The 18,417-nt window shown below is 41.5% G+C and overlaps 1 protein-coding gene across 5 annotated transcripts in view; it reads left to right on the top strand.

Moving 5' to 3' along the window:
- The window catches only part of Dock3 (dedicator of cytokinesis 3), a 307,606-nt gene that overhangs the window by 236,623 nt on the left and 52,566 nt on the right, over nt 1-18,417 (top strand). For all 5 annotated transcript variants that reach the window (XM_040739530.1, XM_040739529.1, XM_040739528.1 and 2 more), the window contains exons 28-32: nt 2,295-2,389; nt 4,664-4,739; nt 5,123-5,223; nt 5,471-5,529; nt 8,144-8,292. In XM_040739530.1, coding sequence (XP_040595464.1) covers nt 2,295-2,389; nt 4,664-4,739; nt 5,123-5,223; nt 5,471-5,529; nt 8,144-8,292 — 480 coding nt within the window. The remainder of the gene's footprint in view (nt 1-2,294; nt 2,390-4,663; nt 4,740-5,122; nt 5,224-5,470; nt 5,530-8,143; nt 8,293-18,417) is intronic.

The following is an 18,417-nucleotide window of genomic DNA, read 5'->3' as shown; positions in this document are numbered from 1 at the left end:
AATGAAGAAAGAGTAGTCCTTAACAAGCAGTCCTGAAATGATTTGATAACTGCATACAAAATAAGAAAACTGCTCCTTTATGTATGGCTCAATGTTTCTGTCTTTTCTGCTTTCTGTGTATTTTCTTTGTTCTATATATTTCATAGTTTAACTATGATATGACAAGGGAGCATTCTTTTCTAGTCTTGTCTGTTCTTATTCTAAATGTCTTTCCTGTATCAGGACTAGCATCTCTTTCACTAAAATCTGCAAATTTTTCTGCTGTTATTATCTTGAAAATGATTCCTATTCTCTCAGTTTGAAATTCTTTACCTTTTTCTATGTTTATGACCTTAGATTTGTTTCTCTTCAGACTATCCCACATATTTGGGAAAAGCTAAACATATATGTAATGTGGCAACTCTGAAAAGCAGATTACTCCCACCCCAGGGTTTGTTGTGGGTTTTTTGTTGTTTTTGCCAGTAATAATGTTTTTAGCTTTCTTTTTGGATTTTTTGGTGGTTTTGTTGTTGTTTTTTATTGTTGAGGGGTTTGGTTGGTTGGTTGGTTGATGTTTTTAAGACAGGGTTTCTCTGTGTAGCCCTGGCTGTCCTGGAACTCTTTGTGTAGACCAGGCTGGCCTCAAATTCAGAGATCCACCTGCCTCTGCCTCTCGAGTGCTGGGATTAAAGGCATGTGCTGTAATGTTTCTTTATTGACTGATTTTTCAAGAACTAATTCTTTAATGTCTATATTTTAGATTGTTTTTATCCACAGATGTTTCATAAATTAGTTAAATTGGTGATCATATAATAATTAGGTAGATAAGTTCTTAGATGTTCAAAATCAACAAATCTCTCTGCTTTGCTGAGGGGCTGTGTGAGTATCTTTACTAAGGGCTCTGGGTGTATATCCTGGGTCTCCTCTTTAATATTTCAGCATGTCACAGCTCTGTCTCTTTACAATAGTTTTTACAGAACCTAGTATTTGGTCAGAAGTGAGAGACTCGAGCTTCTTGAGTCTTTTCTGGCAATACATGTGGCCTTCTAGAGTCCAAGGAATGTATCAGATTTTTTCACAGGTCCCTATAGATATCTCATTCCCTGAAGTTTTTTGACAGATTTCTTTTTGTTCCAACTAATGTGCATGTGTTTTGTATCTAGAGTGTTAAATTATATGACTTTTTTTTCAACAGATGTTCTGAGAATAGCTAGATAAGCTCTGAGTTAGATTAAATAAAGACAAGCCCTGACAATTGGCTTGTCCAAGAAGCTGCCATACAGGTCAGATAATAATAATTCTCTAAATAATGGGATTTTTAGGGGCTCTAAAGCTATTTTGTCCCAATGACTGCTAGACTCTTGGTTTTTGTTGCTGCTTTAGTTCTGTAGTTGAATGTTAAAGTAGATAGAGAAGGTGTGAATGTAACACAATTCAGAGTTTCATGAGATTTATCCATTTTTTTCCTTACTAAACTTTTTGTCTTTGTTTGCTTTTGTTGCTTTGATAAAATTCTGACCAAAACCAACTTGGGAGAGGAGAAGGTTTATTTTTCTTACAGGTTACAGTCCATCATTAGGAAGCCAAGGCAGGAACTGAAAACAGAGGCTGTGGAAAAGGGATGCTTAATGGCTTATTTGCATTCCTGGTTCACTTTGCTTTCTTAAGGCCACCAGTACAGAGGTGACACAACCCACAAATGGATAGGCCCCTCCCACATTTTTAAAAATGCACCACAGACATACCAGTCTTAGCCACCTCATTATTTTCATGGGCACAGATTTATTAGAGGGGTTTGTGGTTTTTGCTTTATTTTGTTTTTGGGTTTTGCTTGTGTGTGGTATTGGGAATTAAACTCTGGCTATCAGGTATGCTAAGTTTACCTTCTGTCATTGAGTTTAGCCCCAGGAATTTTCAGATTTTATGCTCTCATTCACAAAGTGTTTTTCTCAAAACTCAAAATTCTCCTAATATTCAAAAAAAGCATGTTCTTACTATAAAATGCTTGATTGGGACTCTTGCTTAGAGAGTGATATCGATGGGCTCAGTCTTAAAGTTCTGCTAGATGCTAGTCTGCCCCAGACTTTAGGTTTTGGGTATGGATCTAGAGTTGATGTAAAGCTGTCGTGAGTCTGCCAAATTTGACTCTGCTCCCATATGGCCTGGAAGAATGTCCTGAATTCATTTTCAGGGGACTAAATCTAATCCACTAGTGTCACATATTCTCTTAGCAGAAAGTTCAGGAAGGGCCAGCTGAGGAAAAGGGACAGCAGTAGTAATAATATTGTCTCACATTGCTTTTCTTCTGTGGTCAGGAATTTCTGCTGAAGATTTTCTGTGTGTTCAGAAACCTAATGAAGATGAGTGTCTTCCCTCGAGACTGGATGGTGATGAGACTATTGACAAGCAAGTAAGGAAAGGCCCTGTACTGGCATCAACAGAGCTCTAGGTCAAGCTGGGGGTAATAGGTATATGTGAGTGAGAGGAAGATTAATACCAAGACTGGGAAGAGAAAGGAGTTGACAAATATGAAATTTGTTTGTAGATACAATCCACAGGGTTTGCCCACTGTCCATAAAGACAATAAAAGAATCAAAGATAATTTGAAAAGGAGAATCTACAGGAGTGAGGATAGAAAAAGGTATGTTAAAGATGGGAAATACAATACTAAGAAAGAGCCATTAGCCTCTGTTGCTCTGCAGCCTTAGGCAGTGTTCTAAGCTCCCCTCCTGATTTGAGTCCTATTGTTTGCCAGACAGTACTTACCTCCTAGTGCTAAATATCCACCTAAGCCCCGACTGTCTGACCACTTCTGACTGTAGAGATGGAATGCTAAGACTGCATTAATATGTCTTCCACACTCATATTTCTAACCTGTGCTTCCTCTTAGCCCACTAGACAAGTTATATACATGCAGTAAGAGGGTTATTCATTTGGTCTCTGTCTACTATAGATTCCTTGGTCTGCACCATCTAGCCTGCTGCCTCCTGTCACTGGTCTGCCTCTTATGTTGGTACTGCATAGAATGTAGTCAAGTTATTTGTTTGGTATATTAGCAAAGCAATGTGAATCTTTTTCATGATGAGCTCTTTATAGGGCCCTTTTTCCCTAAAACCTGCAAATGTTTTGTCCAAAACAAAAGAATGATAGGAAGTTGTACAAATATTTCCTCAAATAGTGGCTTTCTATCTAGATCCTTCTTATTTTTGTCCACTAGTTACATATAGAAAACTTTGTATTTTTTAGCCTGTCCTGCAGAAGTAGCCTCTTTATCTTTCACCTTTGTCCTTGCCACCTGCTCTGCTGGAAGACTAGTCTCTTTTGGTTGTGAGCCTGTCCTTTAATGGCTGAGCTATCCCTGCAGCCCAAGACTAGTCTCTTTTATATACTATCTTTGCCTTGTTCTTCTTCTGTATAAAGACCCATATGGCCACTTTTTTCTTTTTATTGAAAATAGATTTTTTTCACATAATGTATGATGATTATGGTTTCCCCTCCCTCTGCTCGTCTCAAGTCCTCACCACTTCCCCTCCCATCCAGATCCACTCCCTTTATGTCTCTCATTAGAAAAGAACAGAATTCTAGAAGATGATAATAAAATATAATAAGATAAAACCATACTACCACATTAGAGCTGGACAAATATGATAAACAGAAGGAAAACCAACAGGAATAAAAGAGCCCAAGAGATGGCACAGGAGTCAGAGACCCACTCATTCACCCACTCAGGAGTCCCATAAAAACACTGAACTGTGGCTGGGCGGTGGTGGCGCATGCCTTTAATCCCAGCACTTGGGAGGCAGAGGCAGGCGGATCTCTGTGAGTTCGAGGCCAGCCTGGTCTACAGAGAGAGTTCCAGGACAGCCTCCAAAACAATACAGAGAAACCTTGTCTTGAGAAACCAAAAAACAAACAAACAAACAAAAAACCACTAAACTGTAAGCCATAATATACATGCACAGGAGCTGGTGCAGACCTATGCAGGCCTTGTGCATGCTGCGTCAGTCTCCATGAGTTCATATATGAGCTTTGGTCATGTTGACTTAGAGGGCCTTGTTTTCCTGGTGTCCTCCATCCCCTCTGATTCTTACACTCTTAAGCATAGAGTGTAAGGCAATAAAACCCTTAACTTCCTTTCCCTTAACATCACATTTCCCTTCCTTTACACTTCAACTCATGTTCTTAATTCTCACAGACTAGCTTCCTATTACTACACTTATATGTGCCAGGCTAAGGTAAAGAGTGATATTCTCGTCCAAAGGCTGAAGCCAGATGAAAATAGTATATGGCAAAAGGAAATATTTAGTCACTATAAACGTCTATTATCTGGTAAAATATAAAATTGTGCTCTAAACCCTACAAAGTGATCATAATCTGTGTTGTTATCCAAAGATCCCCAGAATAATAAAATTATTTTTTGAGCTAGAAGAAATCTTAAAGAGCAACAAGACTTAGAAGAATTATCAATGACCCACTGACATCCTTTGCTATCTCACCTTCTAGGAGGCATTTTTTCTGAAACTGGTTTTCTGTGGCATTTGTTCCATTTTCTTTTTCATTTAAAGCCACATCTTACATGAGAGCAAGTTGTCTTTAAGAAGTTTGCCTACAGGCAGACAACTGATGCTAGGCTATGCCACTGTTAATCTTTTAATCCTGCCAATGCCTTGTTTCCTCACTGCAGTATTATAGTCACTACTGTCCAGTACCTGTCCTCTGCACTGCACAAGAATTTCACAGAGACAGACTTTGACTTCAAGGTAGGAGCTCCCAAAATTGTCACTGTCATAATAACCTTAGAAAGCTAAAGTCCATACTCCCCCTGTTTTGCTTTATTAATATATTCATAGTACTATAGATTACTAGGCTGAAGGTTATTGTAATATGGCCTAAGAGCCTCTCTGATAGAGGTATTGGGAGCTAGGCATCTATAAAGATGCCTGTTGTTGGCTTCAGAAAGAATCAAGAAAGCAAAAATGGGGAAAAGCCTATTTCTAAAGATAGTTAAAAGGAAAAACATTTCTTAAGTTAAGAATTTAAGATTGTAAAATGGACTTATGTGCTACATGCACGTATTTAGTTACTTTCTCTCTGCAAAGTTAAGGACTTAGGCGGTCATGTGATTCTTTTTCTGTCTCTCTAGGTGTGGAATTCTTATTTTAGCCTGGCAGTTCTGTTCATAAACCAGCCAAGCCTTCAGCTAGAAATCATTACTTCAGCCAAGAGGAAGAAGATTCTAGATAAGTAAGACAGATGTCTTCTGTTCATCTCTCTACTACTTGCCCAGATGGAACTATTTTTTTCTATGACAGATTCAGAAGTCCAGAAGTTTCTCACATGGGTGAGAAGCCAAGTATTAAAGTTCAGTCAATAACAAAATGGCTTAGCATCTCGAGAGCATTAGAGACAGCGGTGTTGGTGTTCTGACCTCCTTCGATCTTCAGGCCGGTCTCCATCCACTAATAGTTAGCCTTTGTGCTTCTGCTTTCAGGTATGGGGACATGCGCGTGATGATGGCGTATGAATTGTTCAGCATGTGGCAGAATCTGGGTAGGTCTTTTCCACTGATTGCTCCTTTCCTGTACTGCATAGACACATAAAAAGTACAAAGACTAATATTAGTTCAGGCCTCAGAGACCCTCAGTAGCTTTAGCGTAGCACCTCAGATGAGTACTGTAGCATAGCATATGTACCTAAAGCCCTCCTTGGCAGGGAGAGTTTGGCTAAGAGATCCTAGTATGACATGTGCACTCCATTTTGAGAACAGAAGTTAAAAGAGTGAAAGGAAGATTCAGTAGTTTTCCCCAGCTTGGGAATCCACACTATAAGAGCCTCTATACTCATGTCCCTGTCTATGTGTTACAGACTTAGAAGTGTAGCTAATGGAGACAGCATGAAAACAAGGACAGGTACTGATTGTAATAAAGATCAACTTAAAATTTGGAACACAGGTATTTATGTATGCAGATCATATATCTGATACCACTTACATGAAAAATGAAATTTTAGAGCCTTTTGATGAGATTAACTTTGGCTTTTTCTTTGAATACCTCTAATAGATACTACTTGGAATCTAAAATGGTCACATCGTTGTTTCTGGTAGAGTTGCCTGGATGACTAGCTGGGCCACCCAGAATTCTGGAGGGATATAAGTCTTCTGTCAGGAAGATTTTTTTAATTAGTTGTATTTTCAATGGAATGTGATTTAAGCTAAGCTTGTGCTTCTTAAGTCATAGGAATGATGGCATGGACTCTGAAAGTCACCTATGAATCTTCCTCATCCTGATCTAGAGATGAAAAGTAAGGTGACCTCCAATAGGGGCCACTGGATAGATAGTTCATCAGTTAAAAGCACTGGCTAATCTTCTAGAGGACCTGGGTTCAATTCTTAGTTCCTACACAGTGACACACAGCCAACTATAACTTCATTTCCAGGGGATCTGATGCCCTCTTCTAGCCTCTGCAGGCACTAAGCATGTGCATGGTACACTTAACATACATGCAGGTAAAGTACCCACGCATATAAAATAATATAAAAATTTAAGACAGCAATAGGGCTTTTCACCCCTCAATAAATATGTGTTTCCAAACAGACCTTCTAGCTGTATCACTATTACTACCTGCCCACAACAGAATTTGGATATATACTTCAACATTGAACTTGAATTTGAAATTCCTAGGAACATAAGATACTGACCAATATACCAGGTACCAAGATCAGAGTATGCAGAGTGAGCAAAAGAACATTTGCTTCTTAAACAGGCTTCCAAAATGAAAGAAACAAATAAGGTATTAGTCTGTGTGTAATCCGTAATACTGCTAATATTTTTAGATATTAGATTTGTCTTACAAAGCCATTCATTGCTTTTGAAGGAAGTAACATTTTTCTCTGTGGTCCCCCAAAACTAGCTTTACTTGACTGTAGCAGTTACTGCTCAAGCAAACAGTCCCCTTTGTAGTCTCTGGAGGCCTAAAACAGATCTGAAGTTGGTACATCCTGTTAGACCATTGCAAAGAAAAGTCCTCAGGACTGGCCCTAGGTTCTAGGAATATTCCCTAGAGAATAGACCAACCAGAGGGAAAGCTATATCACTCACCTCACTTCCCATAGGAAAGCCTCATAAAGGAAGTTGGTGAGTGAGCAGATGTATTCCTACTATAAGAATACAATGTGAAGAACAGGGGTGGGAGGGTGCAAAGAGTCTAGGTCTTCAAGCCAGCCTAATGGGGTGAAGCTGTTCAGTAAGCTCTTAGTAGCTCAGGTAGAGATTTTCTAGCATTCATGAGTGTGGGCCTTTAAGGGGTTCATGGACTTCAGGCATTTGGTAGCTTAAGCCTTGGACTGGACTCCCTAGTCATTGAAATGCCTTCTAGAAGTAAAATCATCAGGAAGATTCATTGTGTTTAAGCAGAAACATACAGATTTTCCTTACTAAACTGAAGCTATAGATGTCTGAAACTTAGCACATTACTCATCTGTAGAAAGCAAGCTGTTTCCTTGCTCTGAAGGTTTTCAGGTAGTTAATAAAACTTCACAGGAAACTTTTTGAAAATCAACTTTGTGCCATTGAACATGTGTTTCATATTGACTAGGCCAGTCAATTTAAAACTAAAAAAAATGAGGGAGGCAACACTTAAGAGCACTGACTGCTCTTCCAGAGGACCCAGGTTTCACTCCAAGCACCAACATGATGGCTCACAACCATCAGTACCTCTGTTTCCAGGGGATCAGATGCCCTTTTCTGGCACCTGATACCAGATGGTACCATTTGGTACCAGGCATCCACATGGTGCACAGCCATCCATTCAAGCAAAACACTCATATAAATAAAATAAGATGATAAATGTTTTAAAGGATTTTTAAAATAATAAAAATTCTGAAATCAAAGGGAGTATCTCAAAACCCATAGAATAAATCATCTTTTACCCTTGGAAGCTTTTACTATAAATAATTGAAGGTGGAGTATATTGGTTTGGCTTTTTCAGTGCTGAGAGATTCAGATCTATCACAGGACCTCATACATGTTAGGTGAACACTGTACCACCACTGAGCTTTGATTCCCAGCTCCGCTATAAATTGTAACATGCTTGGCCCCATTTGTGAATCTTCCATGTAAGGAACAAAGTGGGAATGAACTAATACTTGTTGGGTTTTATTGTTCAGGTGAACATAAGATCCACTTTATTCCGGGAATGATTGGTCCTTTTCTGGGTGTGACACTGGTCCCACAGCCAGAAGTGCGGAATATCATGATTCCTATCTTTCATGACATGATGGACTGGGAACAGAGGAAAAATGGCAACTTCAAGCAGGTAAAATGATAATTCAGTGTTTGGTGTGCTCTCCTCTGAAATGAACCTGTTTGCATCAGGCAGATAGTCTAGATGGATTAACCATGTGTCTAGTTGGGAAGTTAACCATCTTAAATCCTGCTTTAGAGTTTGTGTATGACTTGCTAGCCAAAATTAATATGCAAATTTTCTCCATCAAGTTAGAGAACAGATCCTAGCATTCAGGAAACTGAGGCAGGAGAATTGCCATGAGTTTGAGGCCAGCCTGAGCTACATAGCATGTACTAAAGTACTAGACTGCATAGCAATGCCTTGTTTCAAGGACAAATAAGCCAAGAAAAGAGTTAGAGGAAAGGGGTAAACATGTTAAGAACTTTCAGATGAAGAAAGAGCAACCGAGACTGAACTCTCCTAGTTTCAGTGAGAAGAGGGTCCTGGGAGCGTGCTGTTCTTCTTCTACTGCATGTGTGGCCCAGGAAGTTCTAAGGCTGGAGCCAGACCAGATGACTTTTCAAAGCCTTCATAAGTTTCTGGCCAGCGTCACAATAATACTGTCTAGATTGATCATAGAGAAAGCAAGCAAGGGGACAGTTGTTTTAGAAGTTGTTTAGGTATTACGGAGATAAGTATCTCCATTTGACAACTTGTTGGTGAGCTGTTCCACCATGAAATTGGCCTGGCTGAAGTGTTAAAAGTTCAGCTACCAACACCAGCTCCATTCCTGTATGAGTGTACATGCAGATGCTGCTTTATTAAACAGGTAGTGTTTTTTAAATTATAAAACAAATCCTGGTGGATTTTATTTTTTGTTTGTTTGGTTGGTTTTTGTCCCCCCCTCCCCTTTTTTTGACATCTGTGATCCTATTTATTCTCATGGGAACACTGTCAGGAAACCCTGGGTACCCAGAAGGCTACCCCTGGTTTACTGTCCTAGTATCCCTGTCAGAGTACACTAGAAACTGAATAGCTGTCCCTTATCTTCACCCTTGAGGCCCTGGTCACAGAGCCCAAAGTTCTGCCCTCAAGAGAAGGCACCTCTTGGGCCCCACCACCTACTCCCAGTCCAAATACTGGTCAGTCAAAGGCTGTTGAGTCCCACGCTCAGGCTCCACTATCTTTAGCTAGTTTTGTTTTGCAAGACAGAGTTTCTCTGTAGCTTTGGAATCTGTCCTGGAACTCGCTACTCTATAGACCAGGTTTGCCTCACAGAGTTCTGCCTGCCTCTGCCTCCCAAGTTCTGGGATTAAAGGTGTGTGCCACCACTGCCCAGCATAAACCCTGCTTTTATTATTTTTGTTTACAGGACAGGGATTATCACACAAAAATAGAGAAAGCAGACGTAAGTGGTTAAGTCCCAGTGAAGGAGAGATGGATAAGGGAGTTAAAGGGAACTGAATCAGCCTTTAACAGCCTGATAATCGAGCAATTTCCTGACCCAATTAGGATGGGAAATTGGTCAGAGGTAGGTGTTTATTAGATCCATATGTAAGAGTTACCCCAGACAGGTGTAGATAAGATGAAAGGAGAAATCAAGTTTAGATATGAGAGACTTTTTTTTCTTCAAGACAGGGTTGCTCAGTATTGTTTTGGAAGCTGTCCTGGAACTCACTTGATAGACCAGGCTGGCCTTGAACTCACAGAGATTCACCTGCCTCTGCCTCCCGAGTGCTGGGATTAAAGGCGTGTGCCACCAACATCCGGCTAGATATTAAAGATTTTTGGATCATTTGTTTGTGCAGTGGCAGAAGTTGTCATCATTGAAAACTGAGCATGCCATTTTGTCCATTTGAACTGTGCTGAGGCCAGAGTGAAGCTTTTATAAAATTGGAGTTCATGGAGGAAGAAAAGGTAAAAAAAAAGAATGAACTCAGATAGAAGGAGTTTCTATAAGCTTCAAGTGGAAGCTGAGAGACAGAAGGGACAAGGTTACAAAGACCCAGAAGGGCTTAAGGAAGCTGCCAGGAGAAGGCCAGAAAACAGGGAGGGTTCCAATAGAAGGAGAGGAGCACGTGTCTTAATAACTAGAGAGTTGCCCATATATGGTGGGGCCCCAGAGATTGTAGTAGGTTCCAGGAGCCAGAGAGAGGACATTTACCAAGTAGGTAAGGATACATGGATAATTAGAGCAGGTGGAGGGAAGAGGCAGCTGCAGAATTTGGAACCAAATAGGATAGATAGCAGAAACCAGCAGAAAGAAATGATTTGTACACACCTTAAGAGTCAAATCATCAACTTGAGTCATTTTGAAATGTTAAGACACTTCATGGGTACTACAGGTGAAAGTAATCTACTGCTGAGTTTTTAAGTTGGAGATCTGAACCAAGCAATATGTTCCATTGGTTTTTTTAACTGCAAGTATGGGGGTACCAAAGGGAGGAGTGAGGGGCAGAAGATTCTTTCTAAAGAGATCAGAGATAGGAGGCTTAAGTCACCTTAGGCTTTGGAGAGGAAGTGGGTGTTGAGCCTGGGTTATATATCTGGTGAGGTTTTGTAGATGAATGATGAGAGGGGGTGATGTTTGGCTATAGAGGGGTTTTGGGTGTGCCATACCCAGGGATCTACCTGAGAGGCCAATAAGGGACAAGGTGTTTCAGATTGTGTGGTTTGGAGGAAAAGAAGGAGGGGAGTGGCTGGTGAGCCTGGGGTCAAGGGGATCAGGGGAGCAAAAGAAATAGAGGCTCCCACTTTGGCCTGGTGGTCCCTTCCCATCAATGGAATGAGACAGGTTGGTACCTCTAGGAAGGAATAGCTAAAGAGGACACCCTTAAAGATACACTTCACCTCTTTACTCCTCCTCTGTCATTTTCTTAGGTAGATTTCTCAAACTAGAACCACTGTGTCAAAGAGTGTCTCAGTTTGCTTTCCACTGCTATACCAAAGATACAGTAATCAAAAGCATCTGGGAAACAGTGGTTTTGCTTTACACATGCTAATCATAGTCTATCACTGGAGGAAGCCATAGTAGGAACCTGGAGACAGGAGCTGAATCAGAGATCATGGAGGGTGCTGCCTACTGGCTTTCTCCCCAAGATTTGCTCAGTTTGCTTTCTTACACAGCCTGGGACATGCCTATTCAGGGATGACACTGCCTATAGTGAGTTTTCCCACATCAGTCTTTTCTCTTTTTTTCAATTTTGTATTTAAATTAGAAACAAGCTTGCTTCACATGTCAATCCCAGCTCCCTCTCCCTCCCCTCCTCCCCCACCCCCATCAACCCCACCAGCTCCCCACCCCATCCCCCCTCCACTCCCCAGGGAGGGTGAGGCCCTGCGTGGAGGATCTCCAAAGTCTCATATTGTATGGGGCAGGGCTAGCCCATGTGTCCAGGCTGAGACAGCATCCCTCCATGTGGAATGGGCTCCCCAAGTCCATTTGTACAACAGGGTTAAATACTGATCTACTACCTGAGGCCCCATAGATTGCCTGACACCCATGTTCAAGGGGTCTGGATCAGTCCCATGCTGGCCTCTCAGCCATCAATCTGGGGTCCAAGAGCTCACCCTTATTCAAGTCAGCTGTCTCTGTGGGTTTCACCAGCCCGGTCTTGACCCCTTTGCTCATCACTCCTTCCTCTCTGCAACTGGGTTCCAGGAGTTCAGTTCAGTTTTTAGCTGTAGGTGTCTGCTTGTGCTCCCGTCAGCTACTGAATGACGACTGTAGGGTGGCATATAAGGTAGTCATCAATCTCATTATCCGGGAAGGACATTTAAGGTAGCCTCTCCACTATTGCTTAGGTTGCCAGTTGGTGTCATCCTTGTAGATCTCTGGAAATCTTTCTAGTGCCAGATCTCTCCTCAAACCTATAATAACTCCCTCTATTATGGTATCTCTCATCCTGCTCTCCTCTATTATTCCCCTGACTCAACCTTCCTTCTCCATGTCCTCCTCTCCCCTCCTCTTCTCCCTCTATCTTTCTCCCAGCTCCCTCTCCCCTCCCCCCATGTTCCCAATCAGCTCAGGAGATCCTGTCCCATTTTCCTTCTCTGGTGTACCATGCAATTCTCTCTTAGAGTCCTCCCTGTTTCCCAGACTCTCTAGCAGTGGGATTGTAGGCTGGCAATTCCCTGCTCCATGTCTAAAATCAATATATGGGTGAATACATACCATGTTTGTCTTTTTGTGACTGGGTTACCTCACTCAGGATGGTTTCTTCTAGTTCCAACCATTTGCCTTCGAATTTCAAGATTCCATTTTTTTTCTGCTGAGTTAAGTACTCCATTGTGTAAATGTACCACATTTTCTCTATCCACTCTTCAGTTGAGGGGCATCTAGGGTGCTTCCAGGTTCTGGCTATTACAAATAATGCTGCTATGAACATGTTGAACAGATGTCCTTATTGTATGAATGTGCATCTTTTGGGTATATGCCTAAGAGTGGATTTGCTGGGTCTTGTAGTAGACTGATTCCCATTTTCCTGAGGAATCTTCATACTGATTTCCAAAGTGACTGTATAAGTTAGCACTCCTACCAGCAGTGGAGGAGTGTTCCCCTCTCTCTACATCCTCTCCAGCATAAACTGTCATTGTAGTTTTTGATTTTAGCCATTCTGTCAGGAGTAAGATGGTATCTCAGAGTTGTTTTGATTTGCATTTCCCTGCTGTTGAGCAAGTTCTTAAGTGTCTATCAGCCATTTTAGACACCTCTATTGAGAATTCTCTATTTAGTTCTGTACCCCATTTTTTTAATTGGATTATTTGGTGTTTTAGAGACTAGTTTCTTGAGTTCATTAAGTTTTGGAGATCAGCCCTCTGTTAGATGTGGGGCTGGTGAAGATCTTTTCCCATTCTGTGGGCTACCGTTTTGTCTTTTTGACTGTCCCACATCAATATTAATCAAGAAAATGCCTACAAAGATTTGCCTACAGGCCAATCTGATGGAGTCATTTTCTCAATTGAGGTCCTCCTTCCCAAAAAACCCTAGCTTGTTCCAAGATGACAGAAATCTAACCAGGACAAAGGGTAAAAACAATTCTTAAGTTTTATAGAACCATTTCTTTTTATTTCATTTTTAAATTTAAATTTAAACTAGAAACAAGGTTGCTTCACATATCAATTCCAGGTCCCTCTCCCTTTCCCCTCTCCTCCTCCCACGCCCTCCTGCCAACCACTCCAATATCCCCTCATTTCCCCAGGGAGGGTGAGGCCCTCCAAGGGGTGTCCATAGTCTGTCATTTCATCCAGGGCAGGGCCTAGACCCTCCCCTGGGAGTCCAGGGTGAGAGTGCATCTCTCATTGTTGGATGGGCACCCAAAGTCCATTTGTATACCCATGATAAATACTGATCTACTACCCAAGGCCCAATAGATTACCTAGGCCTCCTCACTGACACCCACATTCAGGGGGTCTTGATCAGTCCCATGCTGGAATCCCAGCCATCAGTCTGGGATTCAAGAGCTAACCCTTGTCAGGACAGCTGTTTCTGGGGGTTAAACCAGCCCAGTCTTAACCCCTTTGCTCATCAGTCCTCCCTCTGGTTCCTTGAGTTCAGCTCAGTGTTTAGCTGTAGGAGTCTGCCTCTGCTTCCATCAGCCATTGAATGAAGGTTCTGTTTCCCAGACTCTCTGGTCATGGTATTGTAGGCTGGCACTCCCCAGATCTATGTCTAAAATCCATATATGAGAAAGTACATGTCATGTTTCTCTTTTTGTGACTGGGTTACATCACTCAAGATGGCTTCTTCTAGTGCCATCCATTTGCCTTCAAATCTCAGGATTCCATTGGGTGTTTTTTCTGCTGAATAGTACTCCATTGTGTAAATGTACCACATTTTCTCTATTCACTCGTCAGTTGAGGGGCATCTAGGTTGCTTCCAAGTTCTGGCTACTACAAATAATGCTGCTATGAACATAGTGAAACAGATGTCCTTGTTGTATGAATGTGAATTTTTTGGATATATGCCTAAGAGTGGAGTTGCTGGGTCTTGTGGTAGGTTTATTCCCATTTTTCTGAGGAATCTCCATACTGATTTCCAAAGTGGCTGTACGAGTTGGCACTCCCACCAGCAGTGGAGGAGTGTTCCCTTCTCTCCACGTCCTCTCCATCATAAATTGTTGTTGGTGTTTTTGATTTTAGCCATTCTGACAGGAGTAAGATGGTATCTCAGAGTTGTTTTGATTTGCATTTCCTTGATGGCTAATGATGTTGAGTACTTTCTCAAGTGCCTCTCAGCCATTTTAGACTCCTCTATTGAGAATTCTCTATTTAGTTCTGTAGTCCACTTTTTAATTGCATCCTATGGTATTTTGGGGACTTTCTTCTTGAGTTCTTTGTAAATTTTGGAGATCAGCCCTCTGTCAGATGTGGGGTCAGTGAATATATTTTCCCATTCTGTGGGCTGCCTTTTTGTCTTGTTGACTGTGTCCTTTGTCTTACAGAAGCTTTTTAGTTTCAGGAGGTGCCATTTGTTAATTGTTGATCTCAGTGTCTGTGCTCCTGGTGTTATGTTCAGGAAGCTGTCTCCTGTATCAATTCGTTCCAGGGTACCACCCACTTTCTCTTCTAAGAGGGTCAGTGTGGTTGGATTTATGTTGAGGTCTTTGATCCATTTGGATTTAAGTTTTGTACATGGCGATAGACATGGATCTATCCACATTCTTCTACATGCCAGCATCCAGTTATGCCAGCACCATTTGTTAAAGATACTGTCTTTTTCCATTGTATATTTTTAGCTTCTTTGTCGAAGATCAGATGTTCATACATGTATGGGTTAATATCAGGGTGTTCAATTCGATTCCATTGGTCTACCTGTCTATTTTTATACCAATACCAAACTGTTTTCAGGAATACAGCTCTATAATAGAGCTTGAGGTCAGGGATGGTGATGCCTCCAGATGTTGCTTTGTTGAGTAAGGTTGTTTTGGCTATCCTGGGTCTTTTGTTTTTCCATACAAAATTGATTATTGTTCTTTCAAGGTCTGTGAAGAATTGTGCTGGTATTTTAATGGGGATTGCATTGAATCTGTAGATTGCTTTTGGCAGGATTGCCATTTTTACTACATTGATCCTACCTATCCAAGAGCATGGGAATTCTTTCCATTTTCTGAGGGCTTCTTTAATTTCTTTCTCTGGTTGATGAATCCATTTCTCCTAGTATATCTTCAACACCTGAGATTCTGTCTTCCATCTCTTGTATTCTGTTGTTAGTGCTTGTATCGGTCGTACCTGCTTTTCTATTTTCAGCCTTTCTTCTGATTGCATTTTTTTTTATTGTTTCTTCTGTTTGCATTGTTTATTGCAATTTTCGGTTTATCTTTTGGTCCATTTGTTGCATTTTATGAATTTTTTGGTTTGTTCATTCTTCCATTTCTTGCATTTTTTGGTTTGCTTTTTCTTCCATTTCTTGCAGTTTTTGGTTTGTTTTTTCTTCCATTTCTTACATTTTTTTGGTTTTTCTTCCATTTCTTCCATTTTTTGGTTTGTTTTTTCATCCATTTCTTTGAGGGATTTTCCTATATCCTTTTTTAGGGCCTTTATCATTTTCATAAAGGTGGTTTTAAGGTCATTCTCTTCTGCTTCATTTGCATTGGAATGTTGGAGTCTTGCTGGTGTGGAGTCTCTAGAATCTGGCGGTGTCATATGTTTTTCTGTTGCTGAGTGTGTTTTTGTATTGCCCCTTACTGGTCTGGTGGTTAGGGGACCAGAATTCCCTTTTGGTGGGTGCTAGTAAATCCAATAATCTGGTAGTTCTTCTATTCCTTGTCCTGGTTCTGGTCCTGTGGTTGGAGAAGATGAGCAGGAATCTGGGGTGCTTAGCCTTCCACCTGGTCCCCTGGTCCTTTTGCTGGATCTGCTGGCTTCCTGGTCTCATTGGTGGGAGAGAAGACCTGGAATCTGGGGTGCTTGGCTCCCACCGGGATTGGAAGCTCTGTGCAGTTCCCAGGCAATCCCCAGGCACTGGAAAGCAGGCCCGGATACAGGGCCTGTTGTACCTGGTCCAGCCGGACCAGCTGGTCCCCTGGTCTCCCTGGATCTGCTGGTTTCCTGGTCTCATTAGTGGGAGAGAAGGCCTGGAATCTGGGGTGCTTGGCTCCCTTGAATGGGTATTTTAAACAAGGAAATATTTGAAGCCAGAAGAATGGCTCAGAGACTCTTCACCAACCCCAATGACTTGAGTTTGATCTGTAGGACACACACAGTATAAGGAAAGAACTGGTCCTTTGCAGGTTGTTCTCTGACTTCCACATGTAAACCCTCAGCATACACAAAATAATAAAAATTTAAAGAGAGAAGCAGCTGGGAGATAGTGGCACACACCTTTAATCCCAGAAATCGGGAGGCAGAGGCAGGTGGATCTCTGTGAGTTCAAGACCAGCCTGGTCTACAGAGTAGATCTAGGACAGCCAAAGCCACACAGAAAAACCCTGTCAGAAAAAAAGGAAGAGAGGAAGGGAAGGAGGAGGGAGAAAGAAAGGAAGGAAGGAAGGAAGGAAGGAAGGAAGGAAGGAAGGAAGGAAGGAAGAAGGATTGATTTGAGAGCATTGCAGAAGAGGTGTTAGAAAGATTGTAATAGCCAATGGTCAGAGAAGACTGGAATGAAACAGTGTCTTCTGGTGTAGCAGGACAGATGTACTCATGAACTCACAGCATCAATGGTTGTCTGCACAAGGCCTATACAAGATCAAGCCTGCCAGTTTTCCAGCATGGAAGGGGAGGGGCTTATGAGTCTCTCATTCCCTAGCTGAGGAACTATTGATGTTTCATGGCTGCTAGGAGAGGGAGAATCTGTTTACTTTAAGACTGTAGCCTGGGACCCTGGTGGGGCTGGGGGGCACATGCCCCTTTAATTCTGGCACTCAGAAGTAGGGCAGGCAAATCTCTGTGAGTTCGAGGCCACCATGATCTACAGAGTGAGTTCTAGGACAGCCAAGGCAACACAGAGAAACCCTGTCTCGAAAACCAAAAAACAAACAAAAAAGTGTAGCCTGGTATGTCACCTATGCTCCAGAGGACCCCACATGCATGCATATATGAGCAGCACAAATTGAATTCAGTGGTTATTTAAGGGGCAACACCTAAGGGACAAACCCAGAAGCTCTTAGGGACAGGGTGGAGAGATGAATGTGACCAAAATAAATTATATGTGAATATGAAATTCTCAGATAATCAATAAGAATACTATATTTTTAAAATAGGAACTTTTGGCAAAGGCCTCTCTCTTTTAGATCTGAAACACTTTTCTCTGATGGAGTCATCTTTAGCTCTTAGATAGGAAATAGTTATCTGAAACATTTACATACTTAAACTAAACCAGAATGAGAAGCCTTCCTAAGCAAGGTAGACAGGCTTATCTGTTTGGTTTTTTTGTTTGTTTCTTTCTTTTTCATTTTATTGCTAATAGATTTTTTTCTCCCATACTGTATCCTGATTTTGGTTTCCCCTCCCATCCAGATCCACTCCATTTCTGTCTCTCATTAGAAAATAACAGGCTCCTAATGGATACAAATAAAATATGATTGAATAAGCTATAATAAGGTAAAACAAAAAGTAACAGATTTGGACAAGACAAACAGATGGAAAAGAGACCCAAGAGAAGACAGAAGAATCAGAGATCCACTCATTCACACACTCAGGAGCCCATAAAAACACTGAACCTGAAGCCGTAATACATATGCAGAAACCATGGTACAGACCAGTGTAAGCCCCCCCCCCCAGTATACGCTGCCTCAGTCTCTGTGAATTCATACGTGTGTGGATCATGTTGATTTTGAGGGCCTTGTTTTCTTGGTGTCCCCCAACCCCTCTAGATCTTATACTCTTTCCACCTGCTCTTCCAAAAGTTCCCTGACCTCTGAGGGGAGTGATTTTTATAGAGAATCTCATTTAGGTCTGAATGTTCAAAGATCTCTCACTCTGTTTAATGTCTGGCTGTGGTCTCTACATTTGCTCCCATCTGCTGCAGGAGGAAGCTTCTCTGATGCTGAGCAAAGCACTTATCTATGAGTATAGCACAATGTCATTAGGAATCATTTTATTGCTGTGTTGGGTTTTTGCTTGTTTGTTAGAACATCAGTATTTGGTTTTAGTCTAGGTCCCTGGGCTATCTAGTCTATGGTTGAGAAGACAACGAGGTTTTTTTTTGTTTTGTTTTGTTTGTTTTTGGGGGGTTTCTTTTTAATGCAATAGGTGAGACCCTGTCCTAGCTGGAAT

This window comes from Mesocricetus auratus, unplaced genomic scaffold (genome assembly GCF_017639785.1).
Source record: "Mesocricetus auratus isolate SY011 unplaced genomic scaffold, BCM_Maur_2.0 Super-Scaffold_100691, whole genome shotgun sequence".
NCBI lineage: Eukaryota > Metazoa > Chordata > Mammalia > Rodentia > Cricetidae > Mesocricetus > Mesocricetus auratus.
This window is presented reverse-complemented; position numbering and strand designations above follow the sequence as displayed.